The sequence below is a fragment of the Octopus bimaculoides genome, chromosome 3 (genome assembly GCF_046866305.1).
Source record: "Octopus bimaculoides isolate indiv1 chromosome 3, ASM4686630v1, whole genome shotgun sequence".
NCBI classification, from domain to species: domain Eukaryota; kingdom Metazoa; phylum Mollusca; class Cephalopoda; order Octopoda; family Octopodidae; genus Octopus; species Octopus bimaculoides.
Genome location: NC_142930.1, coordinates 69,198,893 through 69,221,592, shown reverse-complemented (window position 1 = coordinate 69,221,592; position 22,700 = coordinate 69,198,893). Strand labels below are relative to the sequence as shown.

At 36.4% G+C, this 22,700-nt stretch overlaps 1 protein-coding gene across 2 annotated transcripts in view; it reads left to right on the top strand.

The window, feature by feature from the left end:
* LOC106881721 (uncharacterized) overlaps positions 1–12,218 on the top strand; it is a 30,804-nt gene extending 18,586 nt beyond the window's left edge. For both annotated transcript variants that reach the window (XM_014932203.3, XM_014932202.3), the window contains 2 exons: positions 3,843–4,042; positions 11,744–12,218. In XM_014932203.3, the coding sequence (XP_014787689.1) occupies positions 3,843–4,042; positions 11,744–12,144 (601 nt within the window). In that variant the 3' untranslated portion in view covers positions 12,145–12,218. The remainder of the gene's footprint in view (positions 1–3,842; positions 4,043–11,743) is intronic.
* Positions 12,219–22,700: the final 10,482 nt, after the last annotated feature.

The window sequence follows — 22,700 nt, the reverse complement described above, 5'->3', positions numbered from 1 at the left end:
TTTTACGATAGTCGTGTAGGGTTTCAGAGAGATTTGGTTGGCAATTCATGCTGGTCGAACGATTACGCGGTGATTCGTTGTTCGTTGATCTAAATCTAACGTTGTCAATGGTCGTGTGATTCTTTTGGGTTGTTTTCTCCTTAAAAGATATTTCTACTTAAATGGACAGCTATGTTTATAATAACTAATTAGAATAGTCTTGGAAAGACATGGTCTATAACTTGGATCTTGTTGAAAGGTTCATGACGAGCCTAGTGAATGGGTTGACTACTTTTAAGTATAGTCAATTTGTGGTTAATAGTATTTTAATTTTATTTAGGTTGCGAGTATGACAAAGAAAGTTAGGAACAATCGCAGTTATTGCGTCTTGTATCAGAAAGTTAATAGTGGAATGGATGTGTAATATGATAACGATTTCTTACATCAACACAAATCGACAGTGTAGTTGACTCTTCTCCGTATTACTAGTACTTATTTTATAGACCTTCCCTCCAGGAATAAATGGTAAAGGTCCACTCCACCAGAATCCCAACTCAGAACCTAAGACATTTTGCCCAACGCTCTATTAATTCTATAACTCACTGTCCTTGGTGAAAGGTTTAATGAGGTTTTTTCTCAATGACTTGAAACAATGTCACATTCTTTTAGCCAGGAATATAGTCGATTCAATCAATTTCAATATTTGTCTTTATTTTATGACCCCCAGAGTATCAAAATTGAAACTCAACGAGATTCATAAAAGGCTGTGACTGAATATCGCAATCGATTCTGCCTTGGTTGGAGCTATAATATTGATTTCCTACTCAAGCAGAAGGCGTAATATTTGGAGGAAGATAAGAGTGCGTAATATAAATTCAGTTAACTCGTACTGATTTTATTGACCAGGACGGGATTTGAACTTAGAGTGTAAAGGGCCATAACAAAATATTACATTTTGTCTGACGCTTTAACGATTCTGCCCCATAATATCAATGCTACTGATTGCTTCAGAACATAATTTTTCGTCTGAATCTTGTGTTTTGTCACTTCTTGATCAGTACTCGTACAAGTTTAAACGATTGTAACCCACCGCAAATTCTTCCGTTTTCACTCATTTAATTAGGGTTACTGATGCAAGTTCAAGTGCGATTTTTCTGTATTTGTAAATAATTTGGTCCTTTCATGTGTAGAGGTATTGTATCTTTTGTGTAAGGCATGTGAATTCTCAATGTTCTCCGTTATAATTACAGGTGTCCTACAGGAGAGTTAAAACAATTTAAAATGTCTTCCTTAAGAGTTCTGTGTTCAATACCTGCCATGTGTTGTCGCTGCTACATTGACGGTTTTGTCAGTTTCTCTTGAGACATTTTTGGGTGTTTGCGTTTCTATTGTCAATATCATATCTTCTGTTAAGGGCGGCGAACTGGCAGAATCGTTAACCCGCCGGGAAAAATACTTAGCGGCTATTTCACCCGTCTTCACGTTCTGAGTTCAAATTTCGCCGAGGTCGACTTTGCATTTCAGCCTATCGGAATCATCATCATCATCGTTTAACGTCCGTCTTCCATGCATAAAATAAGTACCAGTTGAACACTGGAGTCGATGTAATCGACTTACCCTACCCACGAAATTGTTGACCTTATGCCAAAATTTGAAATCAATATCATATCTTTTGTTAAGGGCGGTGAGCTGGCAGGGTCGTTAGTACGTCGGGCAAAATGCTTAGTGGCATTTCGTCCGTCTTCACCTTCTGAGTTCAAATTCCGCCGAGGTCGACTTTGCATTTCAACCTATCGGAGTCGATAAAATAAATGCCAGTTGAACACTGGAGTCGACGTAACTGACTAACCCCATCCCCGAAATTGCTGGCCTTGTGCCAAAAATGAAATCAATATCATACGAGGATAGGCTGAAAGGTTTACAGGCTGACTATGAAAGAGTGATGCTAGAGCTGTGAAATTTTACATCCATTAATTTCAGCTGTTCTTATTACTGCACTGTTTCTTTTCAGGTAAACTGACATTAAACTGTCCAAAGAAAGTTCAAATGTAACCAGTAGTGACTTCTCTTGAAAAATGGACAAAATTTTAGCCCCTCCTTCCCCATGGATATTCATGCTGACACGATTGTTACATAAGGGGATGACGGTCCAGTTCTATCAACATTGCAAAAGTGAGTAGCTGAATTTAGGAGTATCGCAGTGATGATGACATTATATCTGCTGTTGCTACTAGTTACTTTTGAAGTCTTCTTTGAACAGTCAGATGTCAGTTTACCTGGAAAACAACCGATGCAGTTGTTGACAAAAAAGCCTATGAACTTTTTTGCCCACCTTCGTATGGTTTGTCTCTACAAGCAAACTAGTATGTTCTAGTAAGTTCTCTTGTTATTAACACCTTTGAAAAACGAAGTATCTCAGCTCATCGGAGCTACCACAATACTGCGGTAGAAATATAAGGCCAGTTTAAGAGTTGTGAGGTTCAGGATGGAAAGACTTGTTGTTTTTGTAGTTCAGTCTCTGGTCAACCCTGATTCCAATCGTGAAAAATTCAGTTTTGTGTGTGGCGGGGAAGGAGTTTGTGGTAGGAGGATATCCAGGACTACATTATTTATTGTGCCTGCTTTTTCTTTTCTTTTTTTTTTTGAAACGGTGTAGAGTCATTTGAGAAAGATCTAGTTGATATTTCTAGCAAGAAGAGCGACTACCTTGAGCCCTCATTGGCTCAAGACTGGAAAGACTTTATGCACTAAATTGATTCGTAGAAAGAAATACTGAGCAGCTCTCAGAAAGCGGGATGATTTAAAAGCGATGATCAGTGAGCCTCAGATCAGGAAAGAATTAAGTTTGTGCCAGTCGCCGTCGATACCGCAGGTGTTCTCAGGTGCCGTCGATACCTCGAGATCCCACACTGCTGATTTCCCCGAAAAATCAGGATAACTGCGGCCTGTCTGAGAAATGATGCCCGCGAGGTGGAGTGGCTGCTGCAGCTAGTCTCTGGCCATTCTCCGCAGCAACGCTTTTGGAATCATGTCTGCGAGGCGCGGCTGAACACGCTATTTGTTCTGGGGTGTACAGCCCGTTACTGCTCCGCATCTTCTGCTGCTTAACTCTCCGCCCGCACCACTTTTTGTTCTTTTCCTTTGATTCCTTGGCGAAGTAGTTATAGGCTTTTTTTTTTCAATAATTTGATATTTTATACTTTTAATGTTTTTTCTTTTTTTTTTCTCCATGTAAAAATGTTGTTAATAAAATGTGATTCGTAGTTTAAAAAAAGAATTGAATAAAAAAAAAACTAATTAAGAAAAGGGGCGGGTATCTTGTCTACTCAATGTGGTAGCTGTCTTCTCAACTAGCTGAGACAAAAATGAATGATAGCTTGGTTAAAGCTATGCTGTCTACGAACACATAAGTACGGGAACGAAATTTGCTTTGTGGGTGCAAACTCAGGTCCAACCCAAAATGTTCAAGGCGTTTTTGCTGCCCCCAACCACCTCAAAAAAATTGTAGGGAATGCAAGCGCACCCCCTGCTCCCGAGTCTATGTGCGAAGAACATTATAAATAGTGTTCCTTAAACAAATTCCCTGAACAATCCTAATAGTGATACCATCCTTGAAGTAATATTGATATTTGTAGTGCAATCATTCTCGAAAATAAAACTTAACTATAAAATGAAATTAAGTAGATTTTCTCTACATTGAAGTCTGACATCAAAATGGCACAGTGATTAGATAGTTTAAGTCATGAAGCTCACATCTAAAATATAGCATGTCATTTTATACTTGTTCCTTTGATTATATTTTGTAAATGTCATTGATTCTATTAATATGAAATTCGAGATGAGCAAATTAATTGATTTTACAGCGAACAGTATTTTGAATGCAGCCAGCTTCACCCGTATGATACCCACCAGGAACTACAAGAGAGAAAGAAACCAGAATGGCAGGAATTAGAAAGCCGTCGAAAAGCTTTCTATTATCTGCGGGCCCAGAATGCATCACGTGATGAGTATAAACATTCTTACACAGACACACCCACAGAAACTCAAATGAATACACATAATGGTAAAATTACAATGTAACTCGCTTTCAAGTATTTCTTGTTCAGTTATTCTATTATCAAAAGAATCGCGATAAATAAGTATGTTAAATAATTGCTTGTCTTATGCATAAATACTTATATTAGCAGACGTAAATAGTTGTGGATAGACTGAATAGGAAATGTGTATGACAGTCATACTATGTTCTAAAATATATTGTAAATTCTGTAGTACAGTAGTATAAAACCAACATTCTTTATATTTAGGTTTCTTTTAAGTTTAACTTAGTGTTAAACTTAAAATAGTGTGTCGAATAATTGTGTGTGTGTGTGTGTGTGTGTGTGTGTGTGTGTGTGTTGTGAGAGAGGGGGAGCATTTATATATTCAAATATAGTAGGAAACAAGATAACGTATAATTCTAGACATTAAGCAAAATATCAAATGATTAATATTTAATGGACATTTTCAGTTTAAGAGTGTGTCGCTTATCAGTCTATCAAAATATATAACTCTTCGCGCATTTAATTAACTCTATTGCATATGAAAAGTTTACAACTCGTTTATATCACCGAGCACTCTCTATGAAGCAATTATGTCAAATAGTTGCAACATTCATTGTACTGACATACATGTATACATATGTGAAGCTCTAATATTGTATGTATGTATGTATGTATGTATGTATGTATGTATGAATGAACTTTTGTATGTATAAGTTTGTGTGTATGTATATAATCATTTTCTCTCCCCACCATTTTTTTTATGTGTAATTATCGCCTTCTTTCCACTGTGAAACAAAGTGCTAAATTTCTGTATTTTACAATTATAATCCTCTTCCTGTTTCTTATTGAGAGCTTTGCTACTTCGAGTCTTGTTTTCTCTCTCTCTCTCTCTCTCTCTCTCTCTCTCTCTCTCTCTCTCTCTCTTTTCTCCCTCGCTTTCTCTCTATCTATAGCTATCTATTTCTCTCGCTTTCTTAGCAGAAGACATGATTAATGCTGATGTTGATGCTACTATGCGCAACAATTATGAACTGTTTTTAACAAATTTAAGCGGTAAATCAGATTTTGAGGATCAAAATGTGTGTGCATTAAATGTCTTGCATGGAGAAATATTTATTGCCAACAAAGGAGCAGTCTATTCTGCTGTTTTTGACAGAAGATGGAACTTACTTCTATGGTGGAATTGGAACGACATTCATTATCCGTATTATACTCATCAAAACCCGTCAGCATAAAGGCATAGCTATTACACTTGTTTCTTCAGGCGTCGTTGCTCACATTCCTACTGGGGAGGGAGACATACAATGCATTCTTATTTCAAACTTCTCTTGAATTTGGGCATATCCATAACACCTGCTTGCAACATCCAAGGATTCGGGACCCGGACAATATCTTAAGAGAATCCAAATGATTGTCTGGGATTAATATACAATGTTCACAAGATAGCTCCAGAGGTTCCGGACAAGACATTATAAGACTTTCGTGGCAATAGTGCTCAAATCATTTTGGGGTAAGGTATAAAGTACAGCTTTCCTTCTCAAGTTACAAGGGCCGGTTTCCCAGTTTGAATGGCGTATATATTCCCCACTTGGACGGGACGCCAGTCAGTCGCAGGATTACTCATTTTTGCCAGCTGAGTGGACTGGAGCAACGTGAAATGAAATGTTTTGCTCAAGAACACAACGCGTCGCCCGGTCCATGGTTCGAAACCACAATCTTACGATCATGAGTCCAACACCCTAACCACTAAGCCGCGCGCCTCCACATTAGAAGCAAAGTTGACGACGGCAAGACTTGAAACCAAATTGTAAAGATCAAAACGTATACCAGAGAGGATTATTTATCTCGTGCGCTAACGGTTCTGCCACCTCGCCACCATAACCTTTTTGGAGACTATCAGGTCATTTTCCTGTAGTAATGGCACCACAAATCCGGCTCCTAAAACGACGAATTATATCAAAAACTTTTGTCAAATTGAAGTATAATTAACTAACACACAAGTAGCTGTGAAAAAACAAGCAAACCAAAAAATTGTGTCTACAGCATCAACAGGCATATGTTGCAGGTACTTCCAGGAAATAGTAATGCCTATAAACCAATAAGATACTGTTGTGGATGAGAAAGAAATAGTTTACTATCCAACAGAATTTCAAAATTCACTGGTCTATGCTGTATAGATTTTAGGTGAAAAAGAGAAAAAAAAGAACCCTCAAATGTAACTGCATAATTTTATATCAGCCGCGACTGTGCCATGAAATTTATGCTAGTGACATCGACACCACTATTCTCTTTGGGTGCACTAATGGGGACGATGTAATTATACCCAGAATTCCACTTTATAAACAGTACAGTGATTAATTAGTAACTCATCAAATAAACAATTAAAGCTGATAGGACATGGCATTATTACTTTTAACCACAACAGCAATCTGTCGGCTGAAACATTTGACAGTTGGAAAATATCAAAAAAACAAGTCGAAATTGAGTTAAAAAACATAAATCACCTTTATAACTGGAAATGGGTATAATAAATACAGCGAAGGAAAAAAATCATTTTGGAAGTCATGAGGTTAAGAAAAATATGCTGTAAAGGATAGAATTAGAAGTAGGAAAATGGCGAATAAGTATCACGAAAAACAAGTGAATAATATTTACAATAAACGCGGGAATGGCTGTGTGGTAAGAAGCTTGCTTCCTAACCACATGGTTCCAGGTTCAGTCCTACTGCGTGGCACCTTGGACAGGTGTCTTCTACTATAGCCTCGGGCCAACCAAAGCCTTGTGAGTGGATTTAGTAAACAGAAACTGAAAGAAGCCCGTCGTATATATGTATATGTGTGTATTTGTGTGTCTGTATTTGTCCCCCCACCATCGCTTGACAACCTATGTTGGTGTGTTTACGTCCCCGTAACTTAGCGGTTCGGCAAGAGATCGATAGAATAAGTACAAGGCTTACAAAGAATAAGCCCTGCAGTCGATTTGTTCGACTAAAGGCGGTGCTCCAGCATGGCAGCAGTCGAATGACTGAAGCAAGTAAAAGACTAAAAGAATCAAATTAAGATATAAATAAATAAGCTGGGTATAATAAAAGGAGGGATACCATAGTCGGCAGGAAAAAAAGAAAAAGAAAGGGAGAAAAAAGGAAAAGAAAAAGGAAAAAGGAAAAGAAAAGGCAATGGATGTTAAGTTGAAAGATGCTATTAGTTACAATTTATATCAAATATGGGTAGACAACAAGTACAATGCATAGGAAAAGAGAATTGATTAGAAAACATGCAACAGATAGAGAAATCAGATAGAAACCCAAAGGTATTAATAGTGAAAGGTGTTGTAGTGGCGTGAAATTATAGCCGCCATTGAGGAAGTACTATCTGCACATGGGCAAGGAACTTGCCTTTCCGGAAGCCCCTCAACTGCGTATCCGTAGTAAAACTAGTACTTAAAGAGTTTGTTTCACTTTCTAAGCCTCTTGAGCGCGATACCTTCGACGTGACAACACCTTGCTCTTCAACGAAGCACTCTTCAACACGATGCCTTCGATGTGATAGCTACTTGCTCCTCTGGCATGCATCAAGGAAGCTCTTAACCTTCCAATACCGATTACAAGTTAATCAGCAGCTGCTAAGCAGAATGACACAGGATTTGTAAAACCAAGCATCATCAAAAAAATAAAACTTATTTTTATTATGTTGTTAATTGTTCTACTGTTTCTTAATATATAATGCTGTTGAAAGGTGATAGAGAGAGACTAATGTCTCTATTGCAGCTATCAACCTTTTACAGTGTAAAGGAGGCAAAAACAAAGACATTGGTACACAGACACAGAAAAAATGCTGATAAAAATAAAATAGACGAATTTCGATTTCGAGACATGTTTAACGGTATATTAGTTGTATTGAGGGATAAAACTGGTTTGAGTTCCAATATACGTGTGCGTGTAGATATAGGAACGAACAGAAAGAAAACCAGGAGGATAGAATGCGACGATTTATTTGACTCGTTAAAGAGCCTTAACTTGACAAAGCTGTTGAAATACATCTTGAAATAACGGTCAGAAAACATACACAATGGTTTCATATGCAGATGGTACATAATGATGATGTATGAGATGTAGAATAGGAAAATAAATACGTGGCATAACTTCTGCTGGAGGACAGGAACAGATGTACGTGCCAAAGGCCACCGAGGCTACCTCTCATCCTTACCCATCTACTACCTCTCCTCCTCCTCCTCCCTTACGACCTTTAAGATCTCTGTATCTATATCTATCTATCGCTTTATCTTCTTCTACATTTAGATTTTTCCTCACCACCCTTCACCAACCCATCTAAATAGCTTAGATGTAGCTTACTTGACTATCCAGACTTTCTCTTATTGTTTCTTAGATTACCCGCCCCACCGATTTGACTCCTTTTATGTTTTATTTTATTTTAATTTAATTTTTATTTTAAGTTTATTTTTATTTTTACATGAATATCTGTGTATTATTTTTTCTTTTCTTTTCTGCTCAGGATTTTATATTCCCATTTTATTTTATATTGCTATTTCGTTTTGTCATTTTATTGTATTGTTCTTAACCACCAACTTAACACTACACACTGAATCGTGGCAGGGTATGGACGGTTTTCGGAGTACCGAGGAAATTATGTGTAAATGGAGAATTCTACGAGGTATAGTACAATGCAAAATACCGAAAGGAACTTCACCTCTTATACCACACCTTTCTTCCTCCTTTAACGCCGATGTGATATAATTTCTTGGGAGAGAAATACTTTTGCGGCTGAAGATAGCTTTGTATTGTCAATTATACACTGATATAAAGCTTGAAACACGTGTACAGCAGAATCCTTTGTGTTTTTGTTGTTATTTTTTGGATTTACAATTTATATATATATATATATATATATATATATATATATATATATATATATATATATAATTATTAAACTGGGCAGCAAACATTAAGGCAAGGCTAACATCTCAAGTTATATGCAATATTATTATAGGAAGAAATTCAAAGTCTTACTCCTGTTTCTGGGATATCCCAGAGTATGGGATATTCCGTCATCAGAGACAAATATGGAAAATGAGAATGGTATATATTAATAGGACGACGACATAGAGAAAGGGAGTAAAAGAATAAGGAGATAGAAAGAAAGAAGAAAAAGGAAACATAAAAGAAGCATAAAAGTTCATAGTTCATGGATTTACGCAGGATTGCACCAAAGGACTCATGCTCAGGTTTCTATAACTTTGGAAAGTTGAACTATGAACTTTTATGCTTCTGTTTTCTTCCTTCTTTTCATTTCCTTATTCTTTTACTCCCTTCCTCTATATCGTCGTCCTATTAATATATACCATTCTCATTTTCCCTATTTGTCTCTGATGACGGTATATACCATACTCTGGGATATCCCAGAAACAGCTGTAAGATTTTGAATTTCTTTCTATAATAATATTGTATATAACTTGAGATGTCTGCCTTGCCTTAATGTTTGCTGTCCTGTTTAATAATTATATATCCGCTACATCGGAAATCTGCAATGGCTCCATAACTACCGTCTCAGTAATCCGTTACAGCACTTACCTAGCGTACCTAATCATTTAATTCACTTGTGAACTAAACCCCCATAATATATATATATATATATATAAAAGGAGGTAGTCAGGATTTTGTGTAATAATTTATTTAACGCTTTCATCTTTCATCTTTTTTTTTTGAGATTCATCATGAATGATATATTTACAGAAAAGTAATGCCTTTTATATTTATGTGAGTTAATTGAAAATACATCTGGAGTTGAACTGGGAACAGGATACTCTTTGTTATTTTGAATCTATATGTGTGTGTGTGTGTGTGTGTGTGTGTGTGTGTGTGTGTGTGTGTGTGTGTGTGTGTGTGTGTGTGTGTGTGTATGATGCTCCAAATTGGACTTAATGAATTTTATAATTTTATTCCAAGCTGTAAATTTTTACAAATTGCTATTGTTATTGATCTTTGCACGATTTTCATCTAAAAATTAATAATGTGGCATCTAGTGTAATCATTGAGCTTTCAAGCTTCGATAAAATTTGAAATTCTTCTCTACGTTTGATATTAAGTACGCTCTTCTCCGTTTTATCATTAGCACTTACGTGTGTGCATGGACATGCGCACACCGACACACGAACGCACACATGTACGTACGTACGCACGCACGCTCACACGCACACACACACACATACGCATACACACACACTGTGTGTATGTAACTTTTTTGTGGGCATCACTGTTTAGTGTATCCATTCATTTTTGTGGTATACATTACCGATTCGCAAATAATTAAATAACAAGAATAATAAATCCTGAAATGTCTGTATTTGTTAAAATATCCCTGATCTGATATTTAAATATTCAACTAATTTGTTAAGGTTTATACGTATTATATAGACAGTAGATTTTAATTCCATAAATATTCGATTTGTGCCTTTCAATTCCATAGTTGGTTGCATGCTTTCTTTTTTCTATGTTTTAATGAAGAAGAGGTGTTTACATATTCTCTCAATGATACCATCATAACTGTTGCACTCAGTTTTTGTTTTGCGTGGTGACTCTGCAACATTGATAACTGCTCATGTATTGCGTGGCTGGTTCAGAAGGCATGAAGTTTTGTGTCTGCATATGCAATTTATTTCTGTTAGCTTTGTTGAGTTAGCTGCAGTTAAGTTTATCATTTTAGCAATACAACTATAACTTGGTTTTAAATTATTGCTATTAAACAATTGCTTACATTGTTAGTTAACAGGCTTATTTAGGCTAAAATACTTTATGCTGTTATACTGTTTAGTATTTAACGAGAAAGGTGGGGTTAAAACCAGTGAATATTACATCTTACCCTGTTTATTGGTAACATGAGATAGTTGTATATTTAATCTTATATTTGTACCCTCTATCTTCTAGTTTGTTTGGCTGTGTTCTAACGTTTTTAGTTATGTCGAAAATTTCTTTATTAAACGACAGGTTAGAGAACCTTCTGTTAATTTTTCTTAGGTTTTGAAAACTATAGCTGATTGGTTGAATCCGTAATGTATCTTAACTTTTGTTTGGGTAACTATATGGTCTATACTTGTCCATAATAAAGTTGAATATGATATCAAAGGAATTAACTGTGATCAAGTTAGCGTTACTTTGAAGCCGAAATCGTTGAAGGTTCTGATTAATTCTTTTCTATGTTTGTCTGTGAAGACCAACTCGTCGTTTTTGTAGAGGCCTATGTCCTTAGTCATGAATTTATTTTTCAGAGTATTTAGGCTATACAAATCGGAAAGATTACATATCTCTGTGCTGTTGGACGGTCTCATGCTGATATCGAGTGAACCAGTAAGGTTTACTTGCTTAATCCAGTCGAGGTGTTGTTGAAAAGTTGTTTTTATGGCTTGCATAATGATATCTATGTCATTGTCATCCATATTATACGAATTGATAACTTCTTGAGCATTGGTAAGTAACGATTTCCAGAAAGGATAAAGTTCAAATTGAGTGAATTTGAATTCACTTTCATTGTAGATATTTTTGAAACCAGCTAATGATGGTGCTAAGACTGTAGTATGAAACTTGAAGTCATGGAGGACTAGTGTTGAGTATGATTATGATAACGTGCTATATATGAAAACATAGATGCAAACATACATATACACATACATACACATCTATAATTCTGCCTTTTTCAAATTTCCAATTTCAGATGGAACAAAAGAATGTTTAGAAAATCAGAAAAAACAAAATATTATGAACAAGGAAGATGATAATTCGTTATTCATATCGCATCCAGAACAACAAATTCATTGGAATAACCAATTTATGAACTATCATAATCAGAAAGCGTCTAGTGTATTTAATCTCAATAGTGCCAGAATATCTTCAACAGATTTCTGGCAACAAAAACCAAAAGACATGCAATGTAAATGCAAAGAGAATTTGACTATGAAAGAAAGTTTTCATGAACAAAATTTCAATTGGATAGTGCAGAAATTAATATTAGGACAATATGTGAATTTTCCATCCAATGTTTATTCGGAGCAGCTATCATTGACTCTTACACTTCTAGCTGAATTGGAAGCTAGTGGTGCGTTAGCAGTTGGTTAACAATAACCGAGGGGATTGACTTGTATCATCATAATGAGATACAACCTATTCAGACAATAAAAAATATAAACTTTTTTTTTGTTAATCAATGAATAAAATCTTTTTTTTTTAACTTGTTTCCGTCATCGGACAGTCGCCATGTTGGGGTACCTCCTTGAAGGTTTTAGTCTAACAAATCGAACTCCAGTATATTTTTTAAGGTCTTATTCTAATGGTCTCATTTAACGAAACATTATGGGGATGTAAACAAACCAACAACGGTTGTCAAGTGGTGGTGGACAAACACAAAGACGTGTGTATATACATATACGAATATCTATATGCATATGTGTATGCATATATATATATATATATATATATATATAAAACTTAGATAACTTAGGTTGGTTTCGGTCATTATCGGCCCAGGCCATGACTAACTCAGTAGCACCACTTGGAAAGTTTTTAGTTAATTATTTCGGGACACCATGGACCACTCAAGCAGATATTTGTTGGTTAAGACGTATCCAGGTATAGGTGGTTTATCCGGTATTTCCTGGAGGAATTTGTCCAGGTACCGTTTGAAAGCTGTGGGGTCTTTTTCTACTTTAATTTCTTCTGGGATAACATTGAAAAGAGCAGGACCATTTGCAGTGAACACATTGTGTCGCAATGTTCTTATGAGATGTGATCTCGACCTTTGGAGTTGACGCATTGCGCGGGGTGCCTAGTGTTGGGTGAATTGTAAACATAATACCGATATCATTTGGATAATATTGGTGGAATATTTTCCACATTGTGCAAATAATGTATCGCACACGGTGGCGTTGCAGAGAATAGAGTTTCAGTTGTTTAAGTCGATCCCAATAACCAAATCCCATCATGCTATTTATTTTTTTAGTGATTGATCTTTGTGGCGCTTCGATCCTCATTATGTCTTGTTTTTTGTTTTTTTTTTGTTTTTTTTTGGTAGGAGGACCACAACTGACAGCAGTATTCGGAGTGGGGCCTAGCGAATGTGGAGAAGAGAAGGATGATGGAATATATATATTCCGTGAAATTCTGTTTTCTTATGGGAAAAACGGCGGCCGAAACTGTTGTCATACTTCAAACAGCTTACAAGGACGCTGCCATAAGCAAAACACAAGTTTACGAGTGGATTACACGCTTTAGGAATGGTCACTTGTTGCTTGATGACTAACCTTGTTCGGGACGACCGTCGACCTCCCGAACGAATAAAGACATCATAAAATTTCATGAACTGATCGCGGAGGACCGTCACTGAACAATTGATGAACTTGTTGACATGACTGGTGTGTCCTGGAGCTCCTGCCAACGAATTTTGAACGAGGAATTACGAATGAAAAGAGTCGCAGCAAAATTTGTGCCTCTCTTGCTCACAGAAGATAAAAAGAAATCACGACTGAATGCGTGTCGTGAACTGAAAGAAGAGTTTGAAGTTGATCTGGATCTTTTTTCGAAGGTCATCACTAGTGACGAAGGCTGGTACTATGGAATTTGCACATGTGGAAGAGATGAAGAAAATAATGACGGAGGCGTTAAAAGGGATCACTTCGCAAGAGTTCCAGGACTGCTTCGAATAGTGGAAAACGCGCCTGAACCGATGCATTGGTTCAAATGGAGAATACTTTGAAGGTGATAAAAGTGTAAACATTTAAAACTAGCAGCGCTAGTGTTGTAAACTTTATCGACCGAACATACTCAATGTTCGTGTTTTGTTTGTTCACCGGTTCGCTGCAAGATAGCGCTTTGAGTACGACTCGTTCATAACGCTGGCTGTTAAGCTCCTGAAAGCCATAGACAGGCGAGACAACTCGCCTCTGATCGAACCGAGGAATGATGGATACCGATATTTCACCATTTTTGTGGCGAAATATCGGTATCCATCACTCGTGAATTCAACTAATGGTGAATTGTCTCACTTGCCTATGAATTTGACCCAGCGTTATGAGGGAGTCGTATCCAAAGCGCTACACCGCAGCGAACCGGTGAATAAACAAAACACAAACATTGAGTATGTGCGGTCGATATTGTTTACAACACTAGCGCTGCTTTTAATTCGTTATTGAATATATATATATATATATATATATATATATATATGAGAGAGAGAGAGAGAGAGAGAAGTTAAAATGATAGTTAAAAAATTTGGCTTACAGCTGTTTCCAGTAGTCATTATAGATAGGTTTACTCAATTGGTCTATTGATCAACTGAGGCAAATTGAAAGACCTAAGAAAATTAACAATCTAAGAAACAATCTAACACATATACACATCCTCCGACGACTTCGCCGTAATCAAAACCTTAATAGAAAATTTTTTCATAGACTCTTCAAACTTTTGTACAATGCAGTATTGAATATGTGTTGCAAGTGCTGACCTATTTAAGATTATTTTATCAATAATTTTAAAGCGGTTTCAAAGACAAGACTACATACATCCCACCACAGAACAACTCCAAAACTAAGAATACAAACAGGAAAATAATCTTGTATAATCCAAAACACGCGCGCGCACACACACACACACACACACACACACACACACACACACACACACAAGGTGCGATGGGTAAATTGTCGCCATTATTAATTTCGCGCATTGTTTTGATTCTGTCGACTACACAATATAGTAAGGTCAGATGAGCACCGTCTGTGAGAAAAACACCACCATGACGAAATTCACTCTGCCAGAAATTTGAAAACGACATGCTGTACTGCTTGACATTCGCTCCAGTACGAACAGATGGTGAATACACAGAACCGTGTCCCCCAAAACATGTACCGAGAGTGATAAAAATCCAGTCATCATGGTGTTTGGAGTGATCACTAGTAATGACGACGTCATGCTTCCATTCATCTTCCCACACAACCTCAGATGCAACACGGACGCCTACATCAAGTACCTGGAGGAAATAGTGCTGCCCTGGGTCAAGAAAGTGGCTGTTGGAAGACCCTATGTCTGGCAACAGGACTCTGCACCATGCTACACAAGCAGGAGAATCCAATCATAGCTGTCAGACAATTTCTGCGACTACATCACCCCTAACATCTGGCCACCTAATTCCCCAGACTGCAGCCCCCTTGATTATTATGTGTGTGGCACAGTTGAGCGAGATGCCAAAGATGAACTGAAGGCAAGGATTATGGAAGCATTTACCAACTTAAACAAGGAGACCGTCCAGAAGAGATGCACGAGATTCCGAAGTTGTCTGGAGGCCGTGATTGAAGCCAATGGCGATGTTATTGAATAAATTTACTCTTTAGTATTTCAAGATATTTCTATGTAATTTTGGTAAATAAACAGTGCAGTTTTTCCAATTGCATGAGGGGAACGGAATAAACTACTTGCATCAACTTGCTATAAAAGCAGGTAGTAATTTTACCTTGTCCATATTCTTAGTGCAAGTTTTGAAGAGTGCAGTTCAATTTTAACAGATAATTTTTCAAAGCTATAATGGAAGTGACAAAAGAACATATTCAGCATATTTTGCTTTATGAGTTCAATAAAGGCAACAACGGAACGGAAAGTGCGAGGAATATCAATGCAGTATATGGGGATCGGACCATAAGCGTAAGCCAGTGTCAACGATGGTTCTAGAAATTCCGAGCCGGAAACTACAGCCTAGAAGATGAGCCTCGTCCTGGAAGATCTGTAAAGCTCGACGGGAACGTCTTGCAAACCCTGGTAGAACAAAATCCCATCGTAACTGTTGAACTAGCAGAGAACCTTGGATTTGGTCATTCAACCATTTATCGACACCTGCGTGCCATTGGAAAAGTCAGCAAATTGGGTCAATGGGTTCCTCACAAACTTTCAAAGTCTAATCGCATGCAAAGAGTGAATGTGTGCTCCTCTTTGCTGTCACGTCTTACGAATGAACCTATGTTTGGACCGAATAGTGACTGGTGACGAGAAATGGATTCTCTATAAAAATGTCAAGTGACAAATACAGTGGGTAGGGAAAGGAGAAACACCGGCATACCAGGCTAGAGAAGGTCTTCACCTACATAAGATGTTATCTCTTTGGCGGGATATGAAAGGTTTAGTCCACTTTGAACTTTTAAATCAAAACCAAACGATAACAAAGGAGATCTACTGCAAGCAGCTTGAGCAACTTAAGTCAGTACTAGAAGAAAAACGACCATCTTTGGTTTCAAGACAAAAAGATGTTCTTCCATCAGGATAATACTAGGCCACATACAGCGAGGATGACATTCCAAAGGCTGGAACAGTTTGAATGGGAAACGATGTCCCACCCACCATATTCGCCCGACATTGCCCATCTGATTATTATTTATTCCGCAGTCTTCAAAATCATTTGGATGGAAAAAATATGAATTCTGTAATCGAGGTCAGCACATTACTTAAGGAGTATTTTTTGTCACGGACAAGTGAATTTTGGAAAAGGGACCTTGTAAGTCTACCAGATAGATGGAAAGGCATTGTAGAAAATGGAGAGTATATTTTAGATTAAAAAAGAACTTAGTTTATCTTAACGCATTATTTATGGGATGACCCAATATCTGTTAAAATGAGATGTCAGTGTATTTTCATTTTTGCATAATTTAAACAATTTATTCCCCCCCCCCCATCTCTCTCTCTTTATTTATATATATATATATATATACACACATACACAGACAAATATGCATATGTGTGCAAAAAAACTTTCCTCAACCTAGTGAAAAACATGTTTATAAATGCTATATACTTTTTAAGCCTCGTTGGAAAGCATTTCCCCTCATCACAAATAACAGACATTTTCGACACAAACTATTTCAGTGTCTTCTACGCCGCAACTCCAATTTTTTGTCGATCGGCTAATCAACATAAACCGTAGTGGAGATTTGCTCCTACACACAATATCCAGCAGCTAGAGAACACCTACTTAACTTACTACTCAACAACAAATGCTTTCTCTAAAATACCGTGTACTCCGCAAACATCATCACACACTCTTCTAACAGACAATGCGTTAATCTACCACTAAACAAATTCAAACTCTCCCTTAACTAGCATCTGAATACATTTAGAACCATTAACAGAAGATCTAACTTTAGAGTAGCCAGTAATATAAGCCAACACTCCATGTTTCATCACTTGAAACATTTTGGATCCAAAGCTTTGAATTCTGAAAATGTGTTGGAGGCCGTTTTTTCTTACTATTTCCTTAAAGTATTTTTATGATTTGTTGCGCTGTGTATTCCGTCTTTCAGGCTTATGGTATTTTGATTTTTAGTCGCTGGCAGAAGTTTGTCTTTATTTCGGGAATTACGGTGTAATATTCCCATCTGTTTGTCACTAATTCATATAGCCTCCTTGGAACAGAATCTTCTCAAATCCACCATATGAACTTTGTTCTCTGATTTAAAACAATCTTTCTCTAAGAAGACGACTTAAGACTATCATTATTACCGTTGGAGAAAGGCGGCGAGCTGACAGAATCGTTAGCATACCGGGCAAAATGCACAGCAGCATTTCACCTGTCTTTACATTTTGAGTTCAAATACCAGCAAGGTCGACTTTCATCCTTTCGGGGTCTATAAAATAAGTACCAGTTAAACAAGGGTCGATGTAATCAACTTACCCTCTCTCCTGATATTGTTGGCCTTGTACCAAAATTTGAAATCATTATTACCATTGAAGGAACCAACACGATAATTCTAATTTGTAGCTATAGGCTGCTAGGAACAGCGCCCAACGTTGCACTTAGGCAGTAGTAAGAGGAGGAATGAGCTTGTTTTCATCAGTCCTAACAATTGTTTATGATTGATGTAAAGAATGAAAAATGATCGTACAGATATTGAAGGCTTTTGACAACAAAAACCAGTGCGAGAACTTCCTTCTCTATGTAGGTGTAATTTTTCTCTGTAGCAGTCAGTGTACAAGAAATACAACACAGGCTTTTCACTCTCACTTTCTGTTTTATTTACTATTAAAAGTACCCTCCTCCACGACCATGAATGACGTCCGTTTTCCATGCTGGCATGGGTTGGTCGGTTTGACTGAAAACTGGTAAGCTGCACCAGGTTCCAATCAGATTTGGCATGGTTTCTACGGCTGGATGCTCTTCCTAACGCCAACCACTCCAAGGGTGGTTTTTACGTGCCACCGGCACGGGTGCCAATTACGTAACACCGGAATCGGCCACGACTACGATCTCAGTTGGCTTGACAGGTCTTCTCAAGTACGGTATATCGCAAAGTCTTGGTCACTGCCTCCGTGAGACTCAACGTTTGAAGGGTGCCTTTTACGTACCACCGGCACGGGTACCAGTAATGCGACACTGGCATCGGCCACGACTACGAGTTCACTTGGCTTGATGGGTTTTCTCAAACACAGTATTTTGCCAAAGGTTTCAGTCAATGTGTGTGTTTGTATGTGTTACTTAAAACAGTTTGATTAGGCCTTAAAATTTTATAGGTTCTTTACAGAAACCTAGTTTCTTGGTCTCGGGTAGCCGAATGCTGAGCCCGATGAGCTAAGTTTCTACAAGGAGCCTACGAAGCTCTCCACGGCAAGATCACTGAACTCTTTCTGTCAATTTTACTAAATAAAACAAGCCTTAACATATCTCTTTGAGGACTACTTAACCAAGTTATAGTCAGCCGAACTATAACCTGATTAAGCAGGTAGAGCCAATGATGCAGCAAGTGAGTCTGCCATGCCTACATGGGTTGGACAGTTTGTTAGCGTCCAAGGCAGTTCTTATTGGAGTCACCGCCCGTCGGCCCGCACACGCGCGCACATACACTCGTTTCTTTCCCTGTGTCATTGACACCATTTCAGTAGTAGTGATGTGCTGCATGAACAAAATGTTCAGCAGCCAAACAATTTGACATACATAGCCATGGAATAAAGTACCTTGCTCATAAAATAAGTATGGCTTAGCGTTAGGAAGAGCATGCAGCCATAGATTACTGTCTCAAAATATCTCATCCAGTCCACACCAGGGTTGTAAAAGTGAACACAAAAACAATGAAAATAATACAAGTGTGTGTGTGTGTATGTATACGTGTGTGTGTATATGTATACATGTATGTATTAAGTTGGAAAGAAAATCCTGTTGCATTTTTGATATGAGCATTTTGAGGGTACTTTTCAATACTTACAGTAGAATAAGCATCAATTTGTACATTCTAATGTATTTTGTTTTCTTTCTTTGCAGCTTACTTTTAACCATAGTGGTTAAATTCATATTGATTTTTACCTTTTTAAAATGAGTTTGGATCAAACCCATATCAACCACTACATACTGTATGAATTTAAAAAAGACTCTTCAGCAATCTAAAAGCAAAGAAATATTTGTTCTGTCTATGGAAGTGAAGCTTTAGGTATTCAGGCATCCCAACAATGGTTTAGTCAGATTTGCTTTGGAAATTTTTCTCTTACAAATTCCCATTCAATCATGACGACTAAGTTTTGTCAATATTGAGCTTCTGAAAACCATAGTTGAAGAAAAACCAAAGCAAACTCTATGAGAATTAGCAAAACAGTTCAATTCAAATTGTACTTCAATCATAAAACACATTCATAGACCAAGAAAAAAAAGTGTCTAAACTTGGTCAGTGTATCCCTCATCATGTGACTGTTTCTCAGCTTAAACCAAGAGTCACCCTCTGCTTGTCATTGAAGAGCAGACTTGCTACCCAACTTTCATGAATAGGATCATCATAATAGTGAAAATTAGGATCTCTATAATCATATATCCAATGAAAATGACAAGAGTTAACACCCAATGCAAAAGGAAAATCCATCCTAAACCAGGGTTACACCTGAAAAAAAGTTATGCAGGGTTTCACGAGATATGAATGGTGTCATCTATCATGAAGTATTAAACCAAAATTAAACAGTTAAATATTGTCATCAATTGGAAGCATGGCACAAACTTTGCAGAAAAAGTGCCCATCATTGGTCAATTGTAAAGGGATGTTACTCTTAAATGATAATGCAAGACCATATATTGCCCAAGTCACCCAAGAAAAGATTATGATACTAGATATAGAAGATTTCGCCTCATCCTCCTTACACTCCTGACCATACCCAATCTATCAATTTTTCAGATCTTTGCAACATTAGAGGAAAAACAGTTTATTAAATGTGAAGAGGTCAGAAGTGATACTGTTTCTTTGCTTTGAAACCTGAAGAATTTTATACAAAAGGGCTTAAAAATTTGCCAAATAGATGTGATTATGTTTCCAATAATGAGGGAAAATAATATCATGATTAAATATATCAAGACAAAAATTGCAGTTGTCTCTTTCCCATTATGAAATGTAACAGGACTTTCTCTCTGACCTAATATATCAATATGCACACACACAACATATAATCTTAACATTCTGTTCATAGTAAATTTTCAACAGTTAAACTATTTTCTGAGGACCCAGATATTGAAATAATGCAACTTTTAATAAGATTACACTCTTATCTGAGAAAACATGAAAAAAAAAAAAAAACATAAAAAGTCAGAGGATACAATTTTACTGGCTTTAAATACATTTCAACAGAACAGTTGAGAATTTCACTTCTATTTATTGAAAAAAAAAAAGGAAAAAAAAAAAAAAAAGGACAAATGAAGTGAAAATATCATTAAAAAATATTCAGAAAGAAAACTTAAAGACTAATTCAACATGACTTTGTGAATGTGAGCATGATTACATTACATTTATTGAAATGGTGATAAAAAAAAAATACATTGTTTGTATGAATGTGTATCTTTTGCAATACATATTTCTTCCCTGATGTTTCGGCATTGGAGAGAGAGAGAGAGAGAGAGAGAGAGAGAGAAAGAGAGAGAGAGAGAACTGTGAAAGTATAAAATATAAGAGCTGAACAGATTGTATTTTCTTGAAAGATGAGACATTACACTGAAAGTTAGATATAACTGAGAATACCTGTGTGTGTGTGTGTGTGTGTGTGTGAATGTATGTTCAGCAAGTAATCAGAGATGACAGAAGTGACGAGATTCTCAGACATTAGTGAGGAGTGAACAAAAGAGATAAAATGACTAGATTTAATAAATAAAAAACGAAAATAGACAAAAATATAGTTTTCGATATTTTTCATCTTAGCCAACCAGCAGCCATGTCACTAAAGTTCAAGCACATCTACAATGTTAGCGCTCAGTCATTAGCAGGAGAGGGTTTTTTTCTATTAATTGTAAAACATGAGATAAAGAACAATTTAGCTTGCTGCCATGAAGACAAACTAAATACAATGATAAAAGTCCTGCTTCCTGACACTGTCATTGATGCTATGCCTGTAACTATACTAACAACAACTGTAACATCAGTCAAAGCAATTATTCTTGCATTTTGACATATACTGTGATGAAGGTGTGTTAATTTAATGGTGTAGTTTACAATACAATCATAATTACCTTGGTACAGAATCCACAATGTTATCTGACACCAAACAATTATAAAACTGCTCAAATAACTGAAGATATTTAGCAATGCAAAACAAAAACTTAATGAATATTTGACTAATAAATAAATCAATTTACTTATTTAAAATTATATCTTTAACTGAATTAACCCAATATTTCAACTCAAACGTTCAGTCTGAAAACCCTTTTCTTTAGCAAACTTCTTTAGAGAATTTAAGATTTGTCCTTAAATTATATATTTAAATCCTTGTAACAAAGAAGTTGTGTGTTACAATTTGCTTTCCAAAACCTAATTCGTTAACAAACACATTGTAAGATGTGAAATTTAGGAGTGACAAAATTCAAAATTTGAAATGCAAATTTATTGTGTTTGAACATCTCAAATAGAAAGAACCTAGACACTCATTGATAAAGCTTCTGATCCTATCACAAGTTCAAAAGCTCGGAAAAGATTAAAGAAAGCAGATCTAATATTGACTTCTTAATTCTGCAGAATAATTCAGAGCATTATCAACACTAACCTTTCTTTAAGGCTAATTTTTCTTCTCATCATTATATATGTAAACAGAGTATTCTCAGAAAACAGCCACATAATTTGTCAGTGTAAGACAATTACCAATAAGCCCAAACCTATTCCATTCAGTTCAGTGATAGTAACCATAATAGTAAGCTGATATGAATAAAAACTATCAGTATGAAAAACCATATGAGACAGAAGTCACACTTGAAAGTAGCTATAGTTACAGCAATTCTTATTGCTTAGTATCACTGTAGAGTGAACTATACTTAACAGATTGCTGTCAGACCTTAATCGTTCTCCCAGGACAATTTGATGACACATTTTGATTACACATGCACACACAATGGTTTATGTGGTTTCTCAAGTTTATAGCCTTTATAAGCAATAACTTGATAGGATGAAATGAAGTGCACTGGTTAGATGAACTAACTCTAAATACATGCACAAATTACAAATAGACCAGATTGCAATCTCAGCAAAATTTTCTGGAAGTTAAATCAATATTAAATTTAACATTATATTGTCTTGTTTTGTTTCTTACTTAGATTATTTAAACCTTATTTTCAGATAATAAATCAAACAGCAGATAGTAGGTGAACTGTACTCAATATCCATAGATAAATTTTTTTTATGGAGAAAGAG